Source organism: Lathyrus oleraceus, chromosome 2 (assembly GCF_024323335.1).
Source record: "Lathyrus oleraceus cultivar Zhongwan6 chromosome 2, CAAS_Psat_ZW6_1.0, whole genome shotgun sequence".
Classification (NCBI taxonomy): Eukaryota; Viridiplantae; Streptophyta; class Magnoliopsida; order Fabales; family Fabaceae; genus Lathyrus; species Lathyrus oleraceus.
The window spans coordinates 41137496-41163775 of record NC_066580.1 but is presented as its reverse complement, the minus strand read 5'-3'; the positions used below and the strand labels follow the sequence as shown (position 1 = coordinate 41163775).

The window sequence follows — 26280 nt, the reverse complement described above, 5'->3', positions numbered from 1 at the left end:
GCTTTTCGTGAGGCGGGGATTAGACTGCCCTTCAACTCCTTCCAGATGTCGGTCTTCAAGTGGCTCCGGCTGGCGCCGTCCCAACTACATCCTAATGCCCTCGCATTTATGCGGGCATTCGAGTTAGTTTGCCAGTTCCTCGGCATTGGTTGCACCCGGGCTCTCTTCTTCCACGTTTTCCATCTCCAGAGGTCCGGTTCCCATGGTCGCCACAGTTGGGTTTCTTTCAAGCAGCCCGTGCGTCTGTTTAAGACGTACGAGGATTCTGTTCGCCATTTCAAAAGCCGGTGGTACGTGGTGATGCCGATTACCCGGGCTGCCCTTCACTCTCTATACTACTATCAACGGGAACCCAACGGGGAGGAGACGCTGATGTCGAAGATACCGCTGAGGTGGCAGCGTGATCATTTCGATCTCTCCACGGCGCATTACCGGGTCAAGTACGCGATGCTCGGCGAGGAGGATAGGCTCGCGTACAAGAAGCTGGTCGATTACGTGCAGAGCTTCAGCTTGGCGTTCTGGGCGAATCGACAGGGCGTGCCCTACCTGGATGAGGCCGGGGAGCTAATCACCGAGACGCGTTATATCAATACGAAGGCTCTGCTCGAGTGTGATACCGAGGAGGAAGCTCTGGCGTTATTGAGTAGGCAGACTTTGTTTAGCTTTTTATTTCTGTTTATGACTTCGGTCGCTAACGTTTATGTGTAATTTATTTGCAGGTGCCATGCCCAATGCTCGTGATCGGGTGCTGAAGCTAGCGAATCAGGTCGGCGCTCCTGACCGGGTGCCCAAGAAGAAGAAGAAAACTGCGGCCCGTGTCTCGGAGACTGCTGGCGATGCCGGGGTCGGTCCCTCGCAGGCGGCGAGCGTGATTCCTTCCTCTCCTCCTCGGCTTAACCCGATCAACATTCCTGATAGCAGCCCGTCGCCAGCGGCTTCTCCCCTCCATAAACGGAAGCGTCCGGCTGGGGCCCTTACCAGGTCGTCTCCAGGAAGTCCGAACGGACCGGGGAGCTATCTTCTACCTCCCTGCTATGTGGAACGGTCGTTCTTCAAGGCCGAGGAGTCGATTGTTGTGCCCGCGCCTGAGGCCAAGGCTATTCTGGACCAGGATGCTGCTGCTCGGAGAAAAGATCTGGCCAGGGATATTGCTGCTGTCATCCGGGTGATGGAGACGGCCATGGTTTTGACCGACACTTCGGTCTCCACTGCCTCGCTGGAGGGTGCCCTTTTGCAGGTCCGGGCGGAGAAGGAAAAATTATCTAAAGATCTGTCGGACTACAAAGAAGAGCATCAGCTACAGGAAGGGCTGAGCCGGAAGCTGGAGGAGGTGGAGAAGGAGAGGGACCAGTTGAAGGCTGCGACGGCGAGCTTGGAAGAGCAGGTGGCCGACCATCAGAAGCTGACCGAGGACAACGCTGGCCTACGGGCTCAGGTTGCGTTTCTCGAGGGAAAGGTCCGTCCCCTGGCAGATGAGACCGAGGAGGAACGCGCCCTTGGTTCGCGCGGTGAGTTGCTAGGGCATATTCGGACTCTCAACCAAGATCTGGTGGCCTGCTTCAAAGAGGGTTTCGACAATGCTGTCGAGCAGCTCGGGCTTCTGAACCCTGAGTTGGTGACAGCAGGGTCGGCCTATAACTACTGCGTCCGGGATGGTGAGATTGTCTGCCCGTTTGAAGTGGAGGAGGAGCTGGGGGGAGACGAAGAAGAAGAAGAAGAGGATGAAGAGGTGCTCCGAGCGGAGTCTTAGTTTATCTGTTTCTCTTTGATTCTAGTTATCATGGCCTGCGTGCCTTATGTATTTTGGCCTTCGGGCGTTGTAATATGGCCTTCGGGCGTACTTGGCTTCGGCCACTCTTATCGTTTTTAATGTATGAATATTTTCGTTATCATTCATTGTGCTCGTTTGTGTTTGATACTTGTTTGTATGAATTCGTACTCTGCTCGACTTTGTTAATCTCCTCGGTTTAGGGAACCGACGGAGTGTCGGGCTTTGTGCCCGTGGGTATCGAAGCCCGGGTCCGTTGTTCGAACCCTGGTCCCGAGGCTTGGGCCCTCCCATCGCGAGCTGGGTGCCCTGCCAGTCCTGGTACTTCGACGTTGAGTCTTGGTCAAGATCCCAACCGTCGGGGAGGGTTGTGTTTGTTATGTGACCCCGGATCGTTCCCGGGTCTCGTGGTTCCTCCCTGGGGTTTTGGGGACGAAGAGCGTGGTCGTACCTGCCACGTCTCCCCGTGGTGTATTTAGCTGTAATATTGTCTAAGTTTTTCTGCGTTCCATGGTCGAGCGAGTTGTTCTCCTTGTAGGTTTTCTAGGTAATAGGCCCCGTTGCTCGTTTTGTCGCGGACGCGGTAAGGGCCTTCCCAGTTGGCCGCCAGTTTGCCCTCTCTCGGGTTTTTCTGGTTTCTTCTGAGGACCAGGGTGCCGACCTGGAACTCTCTTTTTATGACTTTCGCGTCATGGCGTAGTGCTATCTTTTGTTTGAGGGTTGTTTCCCGGAGAGCTGCTTCGGAACGTATCTCCTCGACTAGGTCGAGCTCGGCTCTAAGGGTTTCATCGTTCATTTCCTCGTCTAGGGGCTCCTCTGTCCTCCTCGTTGGCCATGATTCGTTCGTGCTGCTGGTGGAGCATAGAACCGGCCTGATTGAGGGCATTCACCATGGCAATCATTACGGCGTCTCCTTCGACGGGAACGGGAATGGGATGAAATGTCTCTGCCCCTAAATCGTGGGCGTGAGAGGCATCTCCGTTGTTTTGGGGCTCTGGAGATGGGGTGGATGGATGACCGTCCCGAATGTCCGCTTCATGGGATGGCGGGCCGTCGTCCATGTTGTAGTTGACGAGGGGACGGCCGCGATCGCTATGTTGTTCTCCGGCCATGTTGGAAGGACAGAAATAAATGAGCTTTTGATCCTCGTTTGATGAAGATGGGGATAGCTAGTTCCCACAGACGGCGCCACTGATCTCACCTGATCAGGAGGGCCTTCCAAGGTCTTGGTGAATGGGCCGGAGAGTGATGTGAGAGGGGGGTGTACCTGCAAGATGCTCCAACGCTTAAGTCAGAAAAGGTACAGAATGAGGTTATCAGAGTGTGAGTTGGAATACCTGCCCCTTTGCCATGAAAGGGGTATTTATATTGAGCCCCCAGCGCTGGGCCAAGGCTCCTAATGGGCTGGATCAGCTAGGCCCAAGGAGGAGCTGCCAGGGGACGCGTAAGAAGCGTTAAGACCTAGACCAAGGTCTCCCCCCTGGTCCAACTGCCCCTATCCCTAAGGAGACAATATAGGGGAGTTGGGTGACGTGGTGAGTGGGATGCCGTTATGGCTCTGCCCGACACAACTTAGATGCCCGCGGCGTGGGTTGACGATGAGTGGATGGAGATCATATGAGGAGGACCCGCTCGTTGTCCGACACGTATTTAAGGGGCCGGGGATACATTCTCCGGGCGGACGGTCGTTCACCTGACGTGTCCTCGTGGTCGCTTGGATACGGTCGTTTGGACGTGGGCTTGGCAAGCATTGGGCCGTGCCGTGCTAAGTGTCGTGGCCCAGTCCAGAACACCTTATTTTAATCATATATAAAAATATATTAAAGAGGAAAATTAATACAAGCACTAAATAAAATCTTATAACTTATTTAAATTAATAACAATGAGATCATATCATTGAGATCATGTAAATACATGTAAAATAAAAATAAATAAGCATAAATAAATAACTAAGAAAACACAGCTCATGTCTATTTTATTTTATTCATATATAAAAATAGATTTAAACAAAGATGGAAATGCATGATCAAGCCTTAAACTGAGGAGGATGAGGAACAATATAACCTGAAAGAAAAACAGAAATTAATATTATTTTTTCATAAAATAATAAATATTTATTTGAATTGATACTAAAATAAGATTGACTTACTTCCACATTTATCTTTAGGAACATCTGTAAGTTGACAAGTATTAGCTATATACAATGCTTTTTCCATGCTGATTCTATTTTCAATATCAGGAGTCACAAATTTGCAGTAACACGACATATTAGCACCTTTTAATGCTGCACAACAAGCTGTTAAACTTGCTAATGGTGGATTTACTGGATCCTTTTCGACAAAACTTCTACAACTAGTTAAAATGCCAAAAACATTACCACCACAGTTTGGTAATTGACCAGAAATTCCTAACACTAAGATGCTTACTGTTAGCATAAATATGGCAAAGCTTGAGATTCTAGTTGCCATGGTGGTGATCAAAATACAAGTATTTTATCAAATTTGATTAACAATCAGAATAAGATGAAGGATTGTTAACTTGTATAAAAATGATGCACGGTTTATATAGAGGAATGATGATGTGAAAAAATCATAGCTATTTATTATTTACCTTTTTACTTGAGAAAATATTACTAATAAAACCAGACACCTAAATTTTGAAATTAAACTTTCACCGTTAATAACATTTGGACGTTACCTTTTCAATATCATCACATTAAATGAATAGAAAAAATTAAATTAATTTGTGTAAATACAAATTAATTTAAATTTAAAACATATATATATATATATATATATATATATATATATATATATATATATATATATATATATATATATATATATATATATATATATATATATATATATATATATATATATATATATATATATATATATATATATATCCTTAAAATTCAGATTTGATTAAACAGCAATCATGAAAAATGAATTTGTATTTAAAAGTATAATTCATAAGTAATATATAGTCATTATTATAATTATATTCATACATTAGAGAAATTAAATGATATTAATGATATCTTACAATTATTTAATGGAAATTTAAAGCATGTCTCTGGAGATTGCAAATACATGTAATATTTGTTATTATATATTTAGTAATATAACAAATAAATATTTAATTTAATATTATTTTAAATATTTCAAAGTGAAAATAAGTTTGTATAACTCGAAATCAGCCCTTGTTCATAAACTTTGTGAAACTAGATGATAAATAGGACAATACAAAGAAAATATCGGATTAGTCCTAAGACAAGTCACTAATACAATAATATTTATAAACAAACAAATAAACATAAGTTCAAGAATCTTCAAATAATTGTAATTATTATTATCTTATAAATTAATTAAAAAAATAATTCATCAAAACATAGTGTCTTACAAATTAAATATAGTAAAAATATTATCTTGCAATTTATTAAATATTTGCAACCATGATCAAATAAATCGTGCATAAATTAAATAATACACTTCTTAAAATAAACAACAATTTGCATCCTTTAATCATTTTATGTTGCTTGTCATCTTTGATGTAGTAAAAAGAAAAGTATAAAAACATATTTTTTTCTCAAATCCACTTTAGACATAATGAATAATCCGACGGAGTAAACCAAGTCTGTTCCTATTTTCATGGGTTGTTCCTAAGATTCTGTTCATATTTTTTGGAGTAGGTTGAATTCAGCCCATTGCATTTAGTCTTGAGTGACAAGTTAGTCGGTCATTTTATTGTATGTTATCTTATTTTAGAAAAGAGAGAACTTGTTTCAGATATAATATTAAACATGACGGCGCCAAAAACCATACTTACATCTTTGAAACGAAAAATACCTCTAAATATTTTTAAATATATAGCAAATATACAACGTGCATCCTCGAGACAACAAGGCATTCAGAGGACAAAGGTTTGAGATGTACCAATTGTTAAAGCTTTTGGAGGATTACAATTATGTTTCTAGGTACAGGGTTTGTGAGATAAAGTCACTTTTCGAGATAAAATTTGGAGTCATCCCATTTCCATCAAGTTGTTTAATACATTTTGCACTATGCTCATAATTGATTCAACGTACAAAACAAATAAGTATAAACTTTCACTCTTGAAAATTGTTGGTGTTACTTCGACGAAGATGATTTTTCAATTGGTTTAGCATTTTTGGAATTCGAAAAAGAGGACATTATTACATGGGCTTTGGAGATGCGCAAAACTTTGCTAAAGGACCAAGAAAACATGCCCCAAGTAATAATCACTGATCGCGACACTGAACTGATGAATTTGGTTGCAACGTTATTTCCTACATTGTATGCATTACTTTGTAAATATCACATAACCAAAAAGGTGAGAAAAGTCAAACTTACGGTTGACACCCAACAAATCAAAGGCGATGACGGAAAAATGGTCAAACCTGATGTGGTGGTGGAAAAGATAATGAATGCATGGAATGGTATAATAAACATTGTCACATAATAATTATACACAAAATATGTAATATATTTCAAGAGGGTGTGTGCGAGATATCCATATTTCCTGAAATATGTTGATGACACTATTTTGGACGAGGTAAAAAAGTAGGTTGCTTGTGCAAGGACCGATCAGTTTATACACTTTGACAATACAACAATTAACAGAGTTGAATCTTCACATGCTAGACTGAATAATTTATTGGGAAACAATAAAGGTGATTTTTGTCGAGATTGGAACATTGTGAACAAAATGCTCTGAAACCAACATAATGAGATACTAACATTTTTTGGTCTGAGCATTATTGTGTTAGAGAAAAGATTAAAAGACAACATCCTTTATTCACAATTGGTTGACAACGTATCTCAAGGGAATTGAATTTTATTTTTGTGGTGTCGCAACCTGAAAAATACAGTGCGCGAAAAAAACAACCGGCGAAAGAAAATGACAGAAGAGTCGCCACCGTGCGTTATTTATCCCAAAGGAGGGAAAGGAAACGCTCGAAGTAAACCTGAAAAAAGGAAAGGACAAGACGGGGCCTCGCAACCAAATCTTGGGTTCGGGAGTCGGTTATGCGAAGGGAAGGTATTAGCACCCCTACGCATCCGTAGTACTCTACGGGATCCACTCTTGTTGTTCTCGTCTAAAGGGTGTGTGTTTATCTAATGTACTATTTGCTAAAAGAGGAGTTAAAGGAAAATGACTCGCACGGATGTCGCATCCATTGCATACGTATCTCATCTGAATATGAGAATCAGAGTCTTCGTAGCTCGGCTGACCTATGGGTTGGGGGGATGTGTGCTCGCTAAGACATCGCGTCTTATGCCTACGTATCTCATCTGGAATGAGAATCAGAGCACGCCGTAGTTCGGCTAACTACGGGGTTATGGAGTGGGTTTTGGACGAACGGCGTCACTACGCAATCTACCGGATGCTCGACCTTTGGAGACTTACTCGCCTGTAGTAGAAGGAGTAAGCGTGCGTTGAGGTGTTTGCGTTTTAGGAACGCTCATGCAAAAAGGAAATCCTAGGCGGAGGAACAGTGCTACCTTAATTGGCATGCAGACGGGAGACTATACGAAGCCTCGCATCCTATGGGGAAACGATCACACCACACAAAACATGTATCTTAAAGTAAAATGCCACCAAGGGGCTCAAACATTGCCTCCTATTGAGGTCTTCCAGCTAAGAAAGCGGCAAAATAAGGGGAAGCAGTAAAAGTATCACACGGATAAAGATCCGAAGCTACAGCGATTAAAGGATAAGCAACCCTGAAGTCCTCCCAAGCTAACACCATCAAAGAAAACCAATCAGTACGGGTAATCGGAATAGACCTCCGGATGGTATCCCTGCAAGAGTATGTGAGCCCTCACGAAAACTCAACAGAAAGGTTAGACAAACAAGATGAGATCCAGGGAAAACAATGCCATGGCAACACAAAGACAGGTTAGAACAAAACAGAACAAAAAGAGCGAATGATGTCATATTCGCGACTGCATCGCCTAGCGAAAGCTTAGCGAAGCTTCGCTGCGTGCTCGCCTAACGAAGCGGCTAGCGAGCGCCTGCAGGTTTCGGGTTTCTCATTGATAGCAGTCCGATGTTAAGGATTCCAAACCCGATGGCATTCATCTCAGAAACGAAATTATTAAACATTCAAGGCATTATTCACATATTCATACACAAATATAAACCCGTGGGCAAAACCCGATGTTACCTCATACATTCATAGTATTCAAATTCAAGGCATAAAGTAAGAGGAACAAAGGCATACCTGATGAGAGACCGATCAGAATTGAACGACACGGCTGGATTGGCAAGGTAACGTTAGGGTTTACGTGAGGCGGAGTGAACTTCTCAGGGCTGCCTGAAGGTCGCTGCAGAGTAGTTCCTGGGTTTCCTTCTCTCAAGATCTTTCTCCAAATGAAACTCCAAGTCTATTTCCCAGTGTCCAGTCCTCTACTGAAACTCTTATATTTATAGCTGATTTTCGTGGACTTGTGGGCTTAGAATGTGGTCAGCTGAGGCCCAAAGCTTTTCTGTTATTTCCTGAAATGCGCGCCCTTCGCCTAGCGAAGGATCTGCTCGCCTGGCGAGCATGACAGTGCTCTTCGCTAGGCGAAGCATCTGCTCGCCTAGCGAGCATGACAGCTCAGCAGCAGATTCTTGCTTCTTCCAGCTTGGCGATTTGTACGGTGAATAGGCCCCATTTGGTCCTGTTGGTAGTACCTCAAGTCTTTTCCTTGTGTTGACTGATCGTTTGAATAAAACCCACAAAGTGTCCTGGATGATGTTCAAGCTTCTTGGAGCTAATTCTGATTGACATGATGCAATGTAATATGAAATACTAAATGGCCTAAAAAATGAATGCATGAATGAGGAGGGCAAATTTTGGGGTGTTACATGTGGTATTTGGATCGAACTCTAGTCTCAGAGGGGATAATTTCATGGTTTGACAGAAATTATGCATGTTGTGGTCGAAGTCTGTTCTAACATGTTGTTGAAATATGTTAGCTTAGTGTTTAAGTTAGCATGTCGAATTAAGTCAGTCTTTTAGCTCAATTATTTAAGTTACTTAGTTGCTTAAGTTAGCTTAGTAGTCTATAAATAGATTGTTTCTCTCAGGTTGTTGAAAGGAAGCTGGTTGTTGATATTCACTTGTAATCTTTGAATCCTAATAGAGAAAGTGAATAGTAAAATAGTTATAATCAATCCTTCTTCTTCTTCTTCTTGTTCCCTTTTCTCTCTCTTTTGTAAAACCTAATAGTGTTTTTTGGTATTGTTCAAGAAACTCAATCTTTCTCATATTTTGATTTATTCCTGACAACATCGATTCACAACAAACTGGTGCAGTGAGCGTAGAGGGGAAAATATTGTCAACAAAGTATGAGATTGAAAAATCCACCGATGTGAATGATTTCGGTTTATGGTGCTTGAAGATGCAAGCCTTGTTGGTTCAATAGGGTTTGGTAGAAGCGTTGAAAGGATCGGAGAAGATGGATGATGCCCTAACGGAGAAAGAGAAGACAATGATAATCAAGAAATCCCACAACACCATTGTATTGAGCCTTGGTGACAAGGTTTTCCGACAGGTTTCGAATGAGAAAACTACAATTGGTGTGTACACGAAACTCAAAGGTTTGTACATGATGAAATAGTTGGTAAACCGTCTCTACCTGAAGTAAGCTTTGTATTCATTTAAGACAAGTGAAGACAAAGTCTTGGCTGAGTAGCTGGATATGTTCAACAAGTTACTTCTTTATCTTGAGAATGTCGAGGTCAAGATTAATGATGGAGATCAAGAGTTGATGTTGTTGTGTGCTTTACCTAAGTCTCGTCCTCATTTTAAAGAAACTCTCTTGTATAGAAGATATTCATTGACTTTTCAAGATGTATTAATCATCCTTGTACTATAAGGATTTAAACAAATGAAAGGAGCACAAGCCATCATCTGTTGGTGAGGGATTGTCCGTTAAAGGAAAATTCACAAATAAATTTGGTAGGTTTGAGAACAAGAAGGGTAAATTTCTACAAATTTCTTATGGTGGTAATGCTTCTGCTATTAGGTGTTACCATTATAAGAAAGAGGGTCACACAAGAAAGGTGTTCCCTGATCGACTAAATAATCATGGTGAAAAGGATATTGGAAATGCAGCCATTGTGTAAGATGATTATGAATCATCTGATGTCTTGATTGGTTTCAAGCAATGACTCTAGAAAGGAGTGGATTATGGATTCAAGGTGTACTTAGCACATGACTCCAAACAAACACGTGTTTGAGGAATTATGTGATTTAGATGGTGGATCAGTGTTGCTGGGAAACAACAAAGCTTACAAAATTGCAGGTATTGGATATGTGAGATTCAATATCTATGATGAGTCAATAAGGTTATTCACTAATGTCAAGTATGTACCTGAACTTAAGAGAAATTTTATTTCTCTTGGTGAATTCGACAAGAAAGTATATGTTTTCAAATGAGAGAAAAGTATCCTAAGGGTAATGAAGGGGTCGAAGTAAGTCTTGAGAGGCGTGAAGAAACAAGGCTTGTATACCCTTGAGGTTGAGGTTGTAAGTGGTTCAGCAGATGTGGCATCCATAAAACATGTGTCGAAGACTGAGCTATGGCACAGGAAACTTTGTCATGTTACTGAAACAGGCCAAATCAAATTGTTGAAACAAAATATGCTATATGGTGACAAGGTCGAAAAACTGGAGTTTTGTGAACCTTGTGTATTTGGCAAGTCCTATAGGGTGAAGTTTAAAAAAGGTAAATAGAGAACACGTGGATCCCTTGATTATATCCATGTTGATCTTTAGGGGCCATAAATAAATCATTCACACTCAGGTGCAAGATATTTTCTAACCATAGTTGATGATTACTCACGAAAGTTATGGATATTCATTCAGAAAGCTAAGGATGAAACTTTTGAAAATTTCAAAAGTTGGAAGACTCTGGTCTAAAACCAAACTGGTAGAAGGTCAAGAGGTTAAAGACCAAAAATGGTCTTGAATTTTGCTATGAGGCTTTCGATAACTATTGTGTTGTCTGGTATTACAAGGAACATAACTACTGCATGTACTCCTCAACAAAATGGTTCAACTGAAAGGTTTAATAGAACCATTCTGGAAAGGGTTTCATGCATGTTGGTTACTGTTGAATTGAAGAAGGTGTTATTGGTCGAGGCTAATGCGACTGCAACATACCTAATAAATAGGTGTCCTTTGACTACCTTGAGGATGAAGATACCTAAAGAAGTCTGGTCAGGACATCCATCTAATCTCGACAGACTTAGAGTATTTGGTTGTGTAGCATATGCTCACATTAGGCAAGGCAAGGTCGAAGTTAGAGCTCTGAGATGTATGTTCCTTGGATACCCTGAAGGAGTCAAAGCTTATAAGTTGTGGTGCCTAGATCCAAGTCATTGGATGTGTATCATAAGTCGAGTTGTAGTTTTCAATGTAGTTGAAATGGATTTCAAGAAACTGACGATGTTGGTCAAAGTACGATGACTTCTGTAGAGGAGCTGGAACATGAAGAGATTCTTGTTGAGGTGGAGCCTATTGATGCTGAATTGCATAACCCATAGGAAGTCAAAGAAGAAACACAAGTTGCTGATGAAGATGATGAGACTCATAATGACTACCTGCTGGCAAGAGGTAGGTCAAGAAAATTCATCAACCCACCTCAGAGACTTGGTTATGCAGATCTCGTAGCATTCACCTTAATTTTTGCAAGTGCAGTTCTTGATGAAGAACTTAGAGACTACATGGAATTTGTGAGGAGTCGAAATAAGACTGGATGTCTGAAAGCCATGGATGATGATATGAAATCTCTTCATAGTAATAACACTTAGGAGTTGATCAAGAAACCTTCAGGGGTCAGGTTAGTCTGTTGTAAGTGGATTTTCAAGGTCAAGGAAGGAATCAAAAGAGTGATGTCAACGTCAAAGCGATTTAAGGAAAGGTTAGTTGCTAGGGGGTTCACTCAGAAAGAAGGTGTCGACTTTAATGATATGTTCTCACATGTTGTAAAACATAGATCCATTCGACTTATGCTTGGTATGGTGGTGAAGTTCGACCTAGAACTTGAAAAAATGGATGTGAAGAATGCCTTCATGTACGGTGATCGAGATAAAACAATATGTATGAGGAAACCTGAAGGGTATGCAGAAAAGGGAAAGGAAGATTATGTGTGCAAGCTGAATAGGTTACTATATGGCCTGAAGCAATCTTTTCGACAATGGAATACGATATTCGACAAGTTCATGGCACACATAAGTTTCACTAGCAGCAAGTTTGACCACTGTGTTTACTTCAGATTTTGACCTAAAAATTAACTTGTTATTTTGTTTCTTTATATGGATGACATCCTCATAGAAAGCAACAATGTCGGGGAGGTTATTAAGGTGAAGGATGAACTTGATAAGGAGTTCGGCATGAAGGATTTGGGAGTTGCCTCTAGGATTCTTGGGAATAACATCCAGAGAGATAGAAAGTAGTCGAGATTATGATTATCTCAAGGATATACCTTAAGAAGATTCTCAACAAGTTTGGTATGTAAAATTTAAAGTCTGTTCTAACACCGACGAATTCTCAATTCAAGTTGAGTACGACTCAAAGTCCTAGTACTGAAGTTGAAAGAGCATATATGAATAGCATTCCATATGTCAGTATAATAGGTTCTTTGATGTATGTTATGGTCTGTACGAGGCCATACATAACATATGGCCCCATCGTTGATTCCACGAGATTTGTTGTCATGTGGCCCCATCGTTGACCGTTGTTGTATGCCCTAATCCACTTCTCCAATGGAATATTTTCAATCCACCTTACTGTATCTTCGTTTGACAATATGATGTTTTTACGTTAGTGTTTGAATGAAGGTTTTGTTAATGCATACCATGTGCTAACAACCTTCTTCTGTAGTGTTTTGTCTTTGATCTCCCACATGAAATTTTGAGCGATATGTCTAATGCAGTAGACATGCGTCGAAGGAGGATCATGCTAGCCATTATCAATATTTTTATAGGCACCCACAATTGATGGATGTTTGTTTGAGATCAAACATAAGTTAGGCTGAGGAGCAACGTAAAATCAAAGATTTTTTAGGATTGTCACTAATGACAGACAAAATTTCATCGCATATTAACTGAGAGTTGAGTTTGCGATGATCCTACATTGGGTTGGTGATTAAGCAAGTGTGAACTAGACTCATTAAACTATCTCCCAAGAATCACTCCTCTTCCAGTAAGATGCTGACAACCAGAACATGCAGAGCTCATTATGACAATAGATCTTATACCTCGTTACATTAGTTCGAACAACCCTATAATCAACTGATAACTTTATGTGATACTTTTTAATGGCTCCGACACATTCTTCTTTAGTGTGAAATTTGTCTTCTTCTTTCAATGATCCTTGAATTTTCACATAAGGATTGTGGAATATATCTGAAGAAGATTCATCTGCACCCAAATTCAAGCTTGCCATGTGTTGAGGTGGACAACATACATGACTGATGGTAATGGCTCTTGTTGTTGGTCGACAGTTTCATCATTCACCATTTCATAAACCAATATCTCGTCTTCTTCTTCCTCCACATCAACAACATAGACTTCAGCTTGTTCGTCGTCATCAGTTTAACAAAACACTTGTGACAGATCAACGAATTAAGACAATTGATTTTTTAGTTTTAAAATATATAACTCAATATCATTGAACCAAGATTGTTAATTACTAATTAACATATTATGAACATCGTCATCATCTCGAACCTTCAGTTGATAACTTAACTTGGTTGTTTGCAAAAAAAACACTGAATTCTTGTAGAAGACTTGTCTCACTTGACTACACTGCATTTTATTTTCTATTATTTGTTTCAAATGTTACAAAATTTGATCGTCTATTTATTATAAACCGAGTAAGTTATGTCTTACGAAAACTAAAACTGGATAATTCACATTCAAATATTTCACCATCGGTATGGACATTGGTCATGTATTGTGGTGATGAAGCCATTTATGTAAGATGAAATGTAAGTTTAGTGTACTAGTTACCGCGTATTAGTCGTATTAACATGCAATTAAGTAGGGATGAGGTGGGATTTTCGAAAAGCAAGGTATGCGCCATAGGGTATGAAGCATGCTCTATTGTTTTAACTTAGGTGTCATTTGCAGTGGCTTCTAGCTTTATATGCATGAGTCTATGGTTTAGACTACAAGGAATCTTGCATGCATGACCCTATTACGCAGCCTACAATGAATCTCTGCCATGATTCCCTGCATGATTTTGTTACAAGATTCCATTTTCTCTGTGCAACATATGCGCCTTCCCTAATGACGCATGCTCTAAAAAGACAACGTATGCACCATAACAAGACAACATACTCCCTTACAAGATTCCTTACAGGATTCCCTGCATATTTCTATGCCCTAAAAAATAATACATATGCGCCCTCCCCAATGGCGCATGCCCTCAAAAAATAACATATGCGCCCTCCCCAATGCAACATACACTAAACTTACACTCCAATGGAACCTTTCCCATCTATAAATACTGATGTTTATTAGCATTTCCATCCAACACACTCAACCTATCTACAATGTCTATAGCATACATTCAACCTACTTAATTTGTTAGCAACAAATACTCAAACACATTCAACAAAATGTCTCTACTAACCATGGGTGACAAACATCGAGGAACATTCGATAATATTGCAACATTTGTAAGTTATTATTTAACTTCCCTAACACTATTTTTTATTACTTATTCTTACTTATTTCTTAATCATCTTATGTTAGGACCCAAAGAGATTTCGATGTCGTGTACATGAATATGTACCACACGACCCATTTGATAGAAGTGTATTTACGAGCATGTGGTTTTTGTAATATACTCAACATAGTCTCATACTCAGTTGATTACAAATTTATTCTTGCTTTGTAGAAAGATGGAGACCTGAGACCCACACATTTCACATTCCATTCGGTGAATGTACCGTCACACTTGAGGACGTCTACATATTGTTGGGTCTCTCTATAGATGGTAAGGTCGTAAATGGTAGAGTTAACCAAGATAACTCTATATGTGAGGAATTATTGGGTGCCCCTTTGTATGAAGACACAACTATGGGACAAACTTCGGGTCAACCTAGGGGTCAATGTATTAATTTAAAATAACTTAAACAATATAATTCAAGTATAACACTAAATGAAGAATCGAATGAGTACGAAAAGATAATTAAAGCTCGTCGTTATATTATGATTCTATTTGGTAATTTTTTATTTCCTGAAAGTACTTTTAATACGATAAATATTATGTATTTGTTATTGTTATGAAACATAAATAAAATAGGCATATATAGTTGGGATTCAACTATTTTGTCCCATCTATATAGTTAGTTGTGTAAAAATGAAAAAAAAAATACTTTTACATTTTATTCTTGCGCCTATTTGCTACAAGTATGAGGTTGGTCGAGAATGTTGTCACTGTCCCCAGTCAACGAGAAGCCATTCACATTCCCATATGCAACAAAGTAAGTTTATCTTAAATCTTCTAATTTGTTAGACTTTATAGTACAACTGATTGTAACTAATATATTTTCAATCTTTTCGATCGAGCTGGTCAGTTCTGGGGATGAACTATAACAGGTGCCCCAAATACGCTTAATAGTCTATCGCAATCTTTTAGACCAAATTGGACTAGACAATGCATTACTTCTAAACAACTTTACTTTTGATTTAAACAAATTATCAAATTAAATATCCTCTAATCATGTCAATTTCTTATACAATTTATCTAGAGTCTATATTTGGGTCTTCAACATCAGGTTAACGATGATGACACTGTAGTTTAGACAGCAAAAACACCAATTATCTGGTTCACTACTATGGAGATGCACCAGAGTGACCGTGTGAAACTACAGTTCAATATGCAACAACAAATTCCAGAACCTCTTACGTGTTTGGAAGATTGGCATGAACAAAGAGTCGATGACCAATGGGATTATTCTGATTTGAGAGACTTCGCTAAAGAGACATGTCGTCATTGGAGGAATCAACGTCAACACATCTTAAACGAATCAATCATACATGATGCTAGACCAACTCAACATTATATGACTTAGTTTAGATTGGTTACAATGCCACAATTTATGTCCGAGCAAAGGTATTTGATTAATCTATGCCAATAAACTTTATCATCATACGCCCAACAACTAACCTCACACCATTATAAAACCCAAGAAGAACGTCAATCCACCCAACCCCAACGACCAACCCACAACATCACCATACCATATTGTTCGCAGTTGATTTTGGCGAACAACCTTTGGTTTTCCAAAACTTGTCGAATTGGGTTACTTGCAGGATCAACCACACAAATCCTAGGACATGTGCAAATCTAAATAACTTTGTAAATCTCTAGAACAACTTTTGTATCTTTTATTTGGTTCATTAAGTCTTTCATGTCGAAAGATAGTGATTAAAAATACTTAAATAAAAGTAAACTTAACAAGATTAAGATAAATGGCGGAATATAACAAGCGAAGCATAAAGTGTCGAAAAGAAAATGCAAAAGATAAATGACTTGTAAATGTAAAGGAAAATTGGTAAAGAACTTTGAAATTTATAAGATAAAACTTTAAGAAATGGTGTTTGTTTACACGTACATGTTCCAAATATGACTCTTTTCTCTCACACGGGTACTTTAAGTATTTTTGCAGGAATTTTGTACAAGTTTTCACACACTTTTTCTGATAACAACTATCCTATTTATATACAAACAAAATAACTATTACTAACGAACAAATCCTAAAACTGTGACACTTGGCTTTCTTCTTTTCGCCAGATGCTTCTACGCGTCTTCTGCCAAACGTCACAACTCTTTTGAATTTGAATTTTCACTTTACGTCGAAATGACATCTCTCTCCAGACTTTGTCGAATTGTCGAAATACCATATATGTCGAAGTGTCGAAAACACTTATCAACCAAACTGTTAATCTCATGGCGTCGAAAACGCATGTATACAAATTGCCCCCCAGCAAAGATGTTTCGACTGTTTTGGAGAAACAGTCATTTGTTGTCAACCAGTGTTTTGATGCCATGTCATTTAATTTCATTATTTCCAAGTTTTGTAACCCTAAATTCCAATACAGATTCATCATTACACTTTCTCCAAGATGTCACGTCTAGCCCACGTTCAGATTTTACCTCCATCATTTCCTAACATCATGGCCTCTTTTCAACTTCCACCTCTTCAACATCACCATAAAAATCAGCCACGTGTCCCACGATCATCATTAAAATGTTAAAGCGTTTTTATCATCTTCCTCCTATAAATACCCATAGCTTATTTTCTCTAAACTTTTTTTTAACGCTTCAGAACTCCTTTCTTCATACCCATTTTTCTTAAACTTTCAACATTCCTGAGAAAATTTTCTTTGTTCTTCCCAACAATGCCTCCTCACAAATCTTCCAGCAGCAAACATTCCAAGAAGAATCAAGATTCAGCTCTTTCTCCTGCGCATGATTTGAAGGGACCAATGACTATTGGAAACCAACAGTATGTTCCTGAACCTCCCAATGAGAGAGAGAAAGAATGTATCTACAAATCACAGGTATTAATTCCTGTTCTTGTTTCTGGAAACTGTCACGCTATGTTAGGCCCACTTCCCAACCCAGATATTAAGCCAGATTGTTTAAAAGAGTTTTTTCCCACCTATTTCCATACCAAACCCATAGGTGCTGGAGTGAAACCTCAACCTCAAAAGAACGCTGTAGAACAAAATGACCCACAAAGTTCAACTGATGATGGAAAGTTGAGTTTAACTTATTTAAATTACACTAGGATCTTTAGAACTTGTCCATGGTCGAAGGACCCTTCAGACTATTTATCTTGGCTAGATAAAGTTGAAAAGATTAAAGGAAATTTCTGGAAGGAAGTAGGTATTTTCGACCTCATTCAATTGTCGAGAGCAGGACCCAACATTTTCCCTAATATGCTTTTAGCTTCCCTCTATTTTTGGGACAGTACTTCTAACACTTTTCACCTTCCTTGTGGGATGGTTACGCCCACTCTTTTCGACGCAGCGGCCATCGTTGGCCTTCGTCCCAATGGGATAGATTTCAACCCCACCAACCTAAATGAAGATACTATAGCTTTCGACACTAGCTTCGCTCTGTATTATTTATTCATGTCTCATTATCATGACAAGGAAACCACAGAAGTCTCAGATGTCGAACATATAGCCTTTCTGACTCTGTGGTTATCAAAATATGCGTTTTTCTCTCGTTCCCTCCAAGTTGCCAAGAGATTCATCACTATGGCCAATCAACTCCATGCAGGGACCAAACTGTGCTTAAGTGAAATGATTCTGGCGAATCTTTATGAATCTCTGAGTGAGAGTGTAAATTTTTTGAAAACCATCAAAGACCAAGGTAAAATCAATTTGTCAGGACCTTTCTGGCTTTTACAACTATGGCTCAATGCCACCTTTGAAGCTTCTCTTCCTGTAGAACCAGAAGTGGACGAAGAAAAAGTGAAAGACAGGACTGTCGAATGGCCTAGGTTGATGCAACTAACGCCAACTGACGAAGGAATTAGCCTTCGACAAGCTTTCAAAAGTTATGTCATGATGTTTGCCAAAAGGTATCATTTTACTTCGACCATGGCACCTTTTGCTAATAGAAAAATTGGGCCTGACTGGTTTACCCAACAACTGCCCTTGGAAATGCAGAAGGATGAAAATATATTTTTGGATGTGTGGGAATCATTTTTAACTCCCAGGCTCCTTTTTTCTTATCGTAACGCCACTAAAACCCAAATAGCTTTGATAGTCTATCAACCCAATCTTGTTGCTTGACAGTTTGGCTTGATCCAAATAAAACCTCGACCCATATTCCCCAAGAAAGGATCCATCATTTTTTACAACTCCCTTCATACTGAAGATGAGAGCAAAGAACTGTCGAAGAAGCTGACTGGTGACTCTCTTGACATTCGACCAGTGATCTTTCGACCATCTTTTCTATGTACTCCTGAGTTTGATGAAAGGTGGAAGGATTCTTATTCTACCAGATTTTTTGACGTAGCAGCCTTCACTACACATTTAACAAATGCTTTTGCTTTTGTGCAGGATCGGACCAAAAAAGGTATTCAAAGACACATTAGAGAAATACAAAAATTTCAAAAATATTTCGAAACTGCGTATAGACCTGATGATCTTAGTCGAACCATACACGAAGCAGCAGCAGAATTAAAACGTAAATTGACGGAGAAGTTTAAAAAATTGTCATTGCCTTCAAATGTTCGACCAGAGGCGCGCTATGACCTGGCTTTCAGTTGTCATCCACCAAAATTTCCTCCTCTGCCAACTACTGAATTTGGCGTGGCATTTAGCCCTCCATTTCCAGATTGGTTCGTTTGTGGGGACCATATGAAAATTCTTCGTCAACGGTACAAAAAACCTGCTGAGCGTGTGGTTTCGACTAAGTATCATCTGGACGAATACCAAGGACACCTTCATATTGGAATAGAACACGTTCGCGTGGAAGATCCCATTCTTGAAGGTGTTCATAGAAAACATGATTTTCCTTTCTTATTCTAACTGTATTATCATGCATCTCTTATATTCGTTTCTGAATCTCCTTTCTTTCTTTAGCCGTAAGGATTCCTACCAAAAAAACTTCTTTTGAAGCGTCACCAAGTGCTGCTAAGAAATATTCGACAAAGGTACAAAACTTACTCTTCTGATTTATTCTTTTTCCTTTTAAGAAGCTAACTGGCTTTGGTCTGCATGACTAGGTAAGTCGAAAACCCCCATTAGTCCAGAAAAGAAAGAATGAAGAGGAGAAAGAAGAGGGTAAAGTTCCTAATGAAGAATCTGGTGACGAATCTCCAGAGCTAATCCCCCCTCCTCAGAAGAAGAAGAAAATCAAGAAGGTCTCTTCCCAAAGATCCATTGTTAAATCATCTAGAAAGGATTCTGCAAGTACTCCCACTGCTAACCTTCAGTCGAAGGATACGGAGAGTGGAAAATCTAGTTTTAACACTGAGATTCCTGAGGTAAATCTTTATTTCGATTGTATATATTCATCTTCTTTACATCTCTTTCTTCTAACTTAGAATTATTTTCAGAAACAATTGGCTGTCGAAAGAACACCTGAGAAAACTCTGGAAGAAACAGTCCAAGAAGAAGATATCCCCACAAGTGATCATGACAGGCAAACTGTAGCAGAATTCGACGCTACAATGGGTGAAGCTTCTGAAGACGAATCTCCTCCTCATCCAGGATTAAATGCTGCAAATCAGGGTGACGATACTGACATGGAAGCCGGGGTCGAAGATGACCATGAAGACGAAACTGCCAAAGATGGGGATGACTAGTCGAAACAAACAGAGGCTAGGCAAACTTTAGGGCGAAACACTCAACCCGCTCCTGACCAGACCCAAGGAAGTGGCAAATCAACTGGTTCGACTGGTTTCTCACGCGAAGAGCTTGAGAGTCTCAAAGTGCAGAAACCCTTAGTGTATCTGAAGGCTATGCTTATCGCTCGTTTTAATTTTCAAGATTCTTCACAGAGCAGTTCGACTACTTCTGGGGCCACTTCTGAAGCACCATCTCTTGACAACATTTTGACCAAGATTAAGACGAAAATCCTTGATGTTGATTTGTTCAAAATTTTGGAAGAAAACGCCCTTGCTCACATTGAACTTAAGAAAATTTTGAAACAAATAAACGTCTTGGAAACTTCTACTGAGGTTGGCAGTTTTGTGATGGAGCTGATGACCCTTATTGACTTGGCGACTGCAGACCTTCATCGTCAAAGGGATCTTTCCCAGCAAATCTCCTCAAAATCTGAAACTCAAGTTGCTGAATGGGATGCTGTTGCAACTTCGACTGACAAAGTTTCAAAGCTGCAACAGCTTTCTGAAACTTATATCAAAGAAGTTGCTGCTTGTGATGATAATATCCAGAACTGGGAGAAACAAATAGCAGCACTTCAAGAAAAGATCTCCCAAGAGAAAAAACGTAAAGCATCCATACAGCAACCTAAGCAGAATGAGATCGACGACGAACTGAAGGTAGGTATTCGACATGTAGAAAAAGCTCAGCAACTTAGTCAAGAGATTGAGACTCTCTCTACTCACAAAAGTCTTTGTGACCATCGGCTCCAGTTTCAGAGGAAGAAATTCGCCACGCTGAAGGAAACTTTTGCTAGTATCAATTTATAGTCGAATTAATTTAACAATTCTCAGCCCTTTGAGGCTTTCTCTGTAATAACTTTAGTGCCATTTTCATTTGGCAAAGCTAGCACAATTATGTTTACAATTATTCTACTGTTATTTTTACTTCCTGCAATATTGGCTTATATTTTTTCAAATACTTGCCGTTTATCTTTAAGATTCTCTCATCTTTCCCTATTTCTTCAATCTCATACGCGCCATTTGAAAAACTTTTCAAAATCTTGAAAGGTCCTTCCCACTTAGGAGACCATTTTCCCATTAACCTATCTTTTCGATCCATAGGAAGAATTACTTTCCAAACAAGATCACCAATTAAGAAGGTCTTGAATTTTACTTTCTTATTGTAAAATTTTTGGACTCTTTCTTTTTGTCTCTTTATTAGATCTAGCGCATGCAGCCTTTCTTCGTCTAGATCAACTAATTCGTCCATCATCATGCTCCAATATATATCTGATGGGATTTCATGATGCCTTTGCACTCTAACTGACTGCAAATATATTTCGACTGGTAAAACTGCATCATGTTCATAAGTCAACTTAAATGGAGTCGAATTTGTTGCTTCTTTTGGAGACGTTCGACAAGCCCATAAAACTTGATCTAAAGTTTTATGCCAGCTTCTAGGTTTTCTCCCTACATGCTTCTTGATCAAATTTATTACTACCTTGTTGGCTGCTTCAACTTGCCCGTTGGCTTGAGCATAGTAAGGTGTCGAAGTAAGGAGTTTAAAACCCATTTCTTGTGCAAATTTCTGCATATTTTTACCAGTGAACACAGATCCTTGATCTGTTGTTATTGTTTCAGGTATCCCAAATTTGTGAATTATGTACTTTTGGATAAAATCTATAACTGCTTCTTGATCCACATTTACCAATGGTATAGCTTCAATCCACTCAGTGAAATAGTCTATCCCAACCAAAATGTACCTTTTCCCTTTTGAAGAGGCTGGTCGAATTTCACCAATCAAGTCTAAAGCACAACCTCTAAATGGCCAAGGCTTTATGATTGAATGCAACTCACTTGCAGGAACATGGGGTATGCCTGTATGTACTTGACATTCCTGCCATCCTTTTGCAAATTCGACACAGCCCTTCAGCATTGTTGGCCAATACATTCCTTGTCGAAATAATAACCATTTCATTTTATGACCTGCTTGGTGTGCGCCACACGCTCCACTGTGCATATTCGACAAAGCTACACAGGCTTCGTCTTCGCCTAAGCATTTCAACAAGACTCCTTCTGCAGTCTTTTTGAACAATTCGTTTCCAAAAAGTACATAGCTTAAAGCTCTGTATTTTATCTTTCTTTCGTCTTTCTGATTTGGGTCTTGTAGATAATCCTTGATGGGCTTTCTCCAGTCTGCAATTCCTGCATCATCTATATTGAATATCTCAAAATTTTCTTTGTTATTGTATCCTAATCTTATTGACTCCAAATCTGATGGGGACAACTTGGTAGATACGACTCTTCCTCTGACTTCAATAGCCTCTTCTAACTTCTCCTTCGACACTTTGTATCCAGACGCCAGTTGGGCAAGGTCATTCGCCTCTTGATTCTCCACCCTGGGAATGTGTCTAAAGGCCACATTGTCGAATTCCTTGAGAAGTATATTGGCTATTACAAAGTACATGATTAAATTTTCTTTCACACATTTATATTCTTTAGTCAACTGCTTTATCACCAGTTCAGAGTCACCCATTATTTCGACTCTTGTTGCCCCTAATTTCAACAATATTTCAAGTCCAGCAATCAAAGCTTCATATTCTGCTTCATTATTTGAACTCGGACTTTCAACTTTGTACTTGAATTTTGTTGGAATTCTGTCAGGAGAAATAATCAGCATCCCAACACCAGTTCCATTTTTATGACTGGAACCGTCGAAATACAGTTTCCATGGTTCTAATTCGACATACTCTACATTTTCATCTATAAAGTGGTCAGCTATAAAATCAGCAACCACTTGTCCTTTCACAGCCTTTAAAGGCAGATATTTCAAGGAATATTTTGTTAATGCTAAAGCCCATTTTCCAATTCGACTATGTAAAATAGATTTAGATAACATATATTTTATTACGTCGAAATGAGAAGAAATGTATACATCAACAGGCTTTATATAATGCTTTAACTTCATACAAGAAAAATATACACATAAACATAATTTTTCTATTATACTATATCTAGTTTCAGCATCATTCAGGATTCTACTGAGATAATAGATGGCCCTTTCGACGTCATTCTCATCTTCTTGACACAACATACTTCCTAATGTTTTGTCTGATGCCGAAATGTACAATCTCATACTTCTTTTTCTACAAGGAGACATTAGACTTGAAGGACTAGCCAGGTATTCCTTGATTTTGTCAAAGGCAGCTTGTTGTTCTTGCTCCCATGCAAAGTCTTCCTTCTTTAGTCGAAGTAGAGGAGAGAAAGCTTGCGTTTTTCCACTAAGGTTGGAGATAAATCTTCTGAGAAAGTTGATTTTCCCTAGCAGAGATTGCAGGCCCTTTTTTGTTGATGGCGCTTTCGCCTCCATTATGGCTTTGGCTTTGTTTTCATTTATTTCAATCCCCTTCTTGTGGACCACAAAACCTAAGAAATCACCCGCCTGCACACCAAAGGCACATTTAAGTGGATTCATTTTCAAGCCAAACTTCCTCACCCTTTCAAAGGATTGTCGAAGATGATCTATATGACTTTTTCCTGAAACAGACTTAATCACAATATCGTCAATGTACACTTGCATGAAAGTTTCAATAAAGTCATGAAAAATGGAATTCATACCCCGTTGGTAAGTTGCTCCAGCGTTCTTTAAACCAAAAGGCATTACTACCCATTCGTACGTTCCTATTGCTCCAGGACAGCGGAAAGTTGTTTTAGGAACATCTTCTTCAGCGATAAAAATTTGATTATAGCCAGAGTATCCGTCTAGCATACTTAAATACTCATGGCCTGCTGCAGAATCTATAAGCATTTTTGCTACTGGCATGGGATATTCATCCTTTGGGGTAGCCGAATTTAAGTCTCGAAAATCAATGCATACCCTAAGTTTGCCATTTTTCTTAACTACAGGAACAATATTTGCAATCCATTCGACATACCTGGTTGTGCGGATGAACTTGCATTTTAGAAGTCTTTCGACCTCTTCTTTTATTTTCGACAGAATTTCTGGTGCGAAGCGTCGTGGAGTCTGCTTTACTGGCTTCTTTCCTTCCATTATTGGCAGCTGCAGTTCGACCAAACTTCTGTCTAGACCAGGCATCTCGTCGTAATCCCATGTGAAGCAGTCTTTGAACTCTTTCAGCAACTGGACTATTTCGACCTTAAACTGGGGGTCCATTTTTGCGCTTATGTAGGTTGGTCTACTTTCTGCCCCCACTCCTAAATTTATTTCTTCTAATGGATCCTGCGCCACCATCTTCTCGTTAGTTGACACTGGATCTTTTTCGAACCCCAGAGGTTCGTCATCATAAATGGCGTCAAGTTTTTGGTGTTGCCATTCGCCCATTTGGTTGTTATCATAATCTTCTGCAACGTCTCTTTGGGGACATTGTTCGTTGGAATTTTCTTTGTTGGCTTCGATAGCCATATATTTTACTTCAGCCTCAAGGGCCTCTTTGAGTTTGTTTTCGGCTATGTAAGCCGTAATTCTTTCGAGCGCTTACTCTTTACTCGTCATCATCAAATTCGCTTCCCCATCCTGTTGGCGCTATATGAGTAGTTCCCCATATGTAAGATTCGCCAATTACTTCTTTGTCCCACTGAAAACCATGTGTAGGATGAAGGTACATGGAGCAGTAGGCGTTATCTGTTGCTTTTAGGTCGAATTCGGCTGGGCTGCACGGAGGTATGTGAGCCAGGTTCTTGTCGAAACTTTGACTATTGACATTGTTTACTTCTGTCATGAAATAGCTTTGATCAGCCTCAATATTTTCGACAATCCCGTCTGGCCTCCAAATGGCTATTCTCTGATGCATTGAAGAAGGTACGGCTCCTACACCATGAATCCACACCCTTCTAAGCAGTAGGTTGTAATTCGCCCTTGAAGCAATGACCATGAACATTGTTGGCCTTGTTATGGTTCCAACAGTCAAATTCACCTGGATAACGCCCATAGTGGTTCCTACTTTTCCTTCGTAGTTCGACAGCACCATGTTGTGAGGTTTTGCGTCTGAATCATCCTTCCCAATCTTTTTTAGCATGAAATGGGGCATCAAATTTACTGCTGCTCCGCCATCTATCGGTACCTTATTTACACCAACATTCTCCACCTTTCCTTTTATGAACAAAGGCTTTAAATGTGCTTTCGTGGAATCATCTGGCCTTTCGAAGAAAGCATTCTGTTCTTCGACACACCCATTGTTCATGACGTAGTAGCAAACGGGCCTGTGTACCATGGTTTCCTCTTCTATCTCATCTTCCTCGTCTTCGACCTCCATGACTCTATCATAATCTCTAGGGAGGACAGAAACCACATTGCAGATCACATTAAAGGACACTTCTGAGTCAGATTCGAAGTTGTCCGTTATTTCATCGTCTTCTTGCATCTTTTCTTTCGACGCCACTGGTTCGACAATGCTGCCAGGATTGATCTGGTGGAAAGTCTCTTTTTTGCTTACTATCTGAAGATTGTTACTAGATTCTGCTTTATCTTTACTGTCAGCGTCTTTTCCATTCACGCTTTTTTCTGCAGCCTCTTTTTCTGCCCTCTTCTGCCTCTGGAATCTTCTCCATTGGGATCTTGACATAAGGTTTTTTCCTTTTTAGTTTTCTGAAGGATATGGTCTTGGCTTGTGATTTTCCACTTCCTTCTTGCCGTCCATCGAAGCGCCTCTCTAAACCTCAAAATTTCTCCATTTTTTCTGCCCTTGGGCATCTCTAATGGGTTGAACCCATTTGTCATCCGTTGCTTTGTTAGATGGTTTGTAAGTGTTATGGTGTCTTTCTCCACGCTTCCATTGGTGATGATCACTTTTCCTTGGGTCATATCCTGTTGTCCCCCAATTTTCTTTCCTCTTGGCTTTATCCACTGCTTCCAGATTGGTTGCTGCCTTCCTGTCGAAGATTGCACTGCAGCGTGGGCATAACATCACTTCAGTCCTCATCTTTTGGCACCTCTCGATGAATTCCACTAGATTTTCCTCTTCTTTGGGATACGCCAGCCTTTGGTACTCCTTTCGACGACGATCTTCACCCACTTCAGTTTGGTCTCTCTGAGATACTTCCACCATATTTACCCCAACATTTCGTTCGTCAGCAATGTTTAATTCGTTCATTTTTCTAATGAGTCTTTCT

The 26280-nt window shown here is 39.7% G+C and overlaps 1 protein-coding gene across 1 annotated transcript; it reads right to left on the bottom strand.

Moving 5' to 3' along the window:
* Window positions 1-3794: 3794 nt before the first annotated feature.
* LOC127121101 (uncharacterized) lies at window positions 3795-4236 on the bottom strand. The gene is made up of 2 exons (XM_051051701.1): window positions 3918-4236; window positions 3795-3832 (listed from the first exon to the last, which is right to left on the bottom strand). The coding sequence occupies exons 1-2, from the start codon at window positions 4234-4236 to the stop codon at window positions 3795-3797; spliced, it is 357 nt and encodes a 118-aa protein (XP_050907658.1).
* Between the last annotated feature and the right edge of the window lie 22044 nt (window positions 4237-26280).

Excerpts from the sequence above, each read along its gene's own strand:
- LOC127121101 (XM_051051701.1), bottom strand. The coding sequence starts at position 4,236 with ATGGCAACTAGAATCTCAAGCTTTGCCATATTTATGCTAACAGTAAGC. Across the intron at positions 3,833-3,917 it reads TCCTAAAGATAAATGTGGAA|GTTATATTGTTCCTCATCCT; the intron begins GTAAGTCAATCT and ends TTTTTCTTTCAG.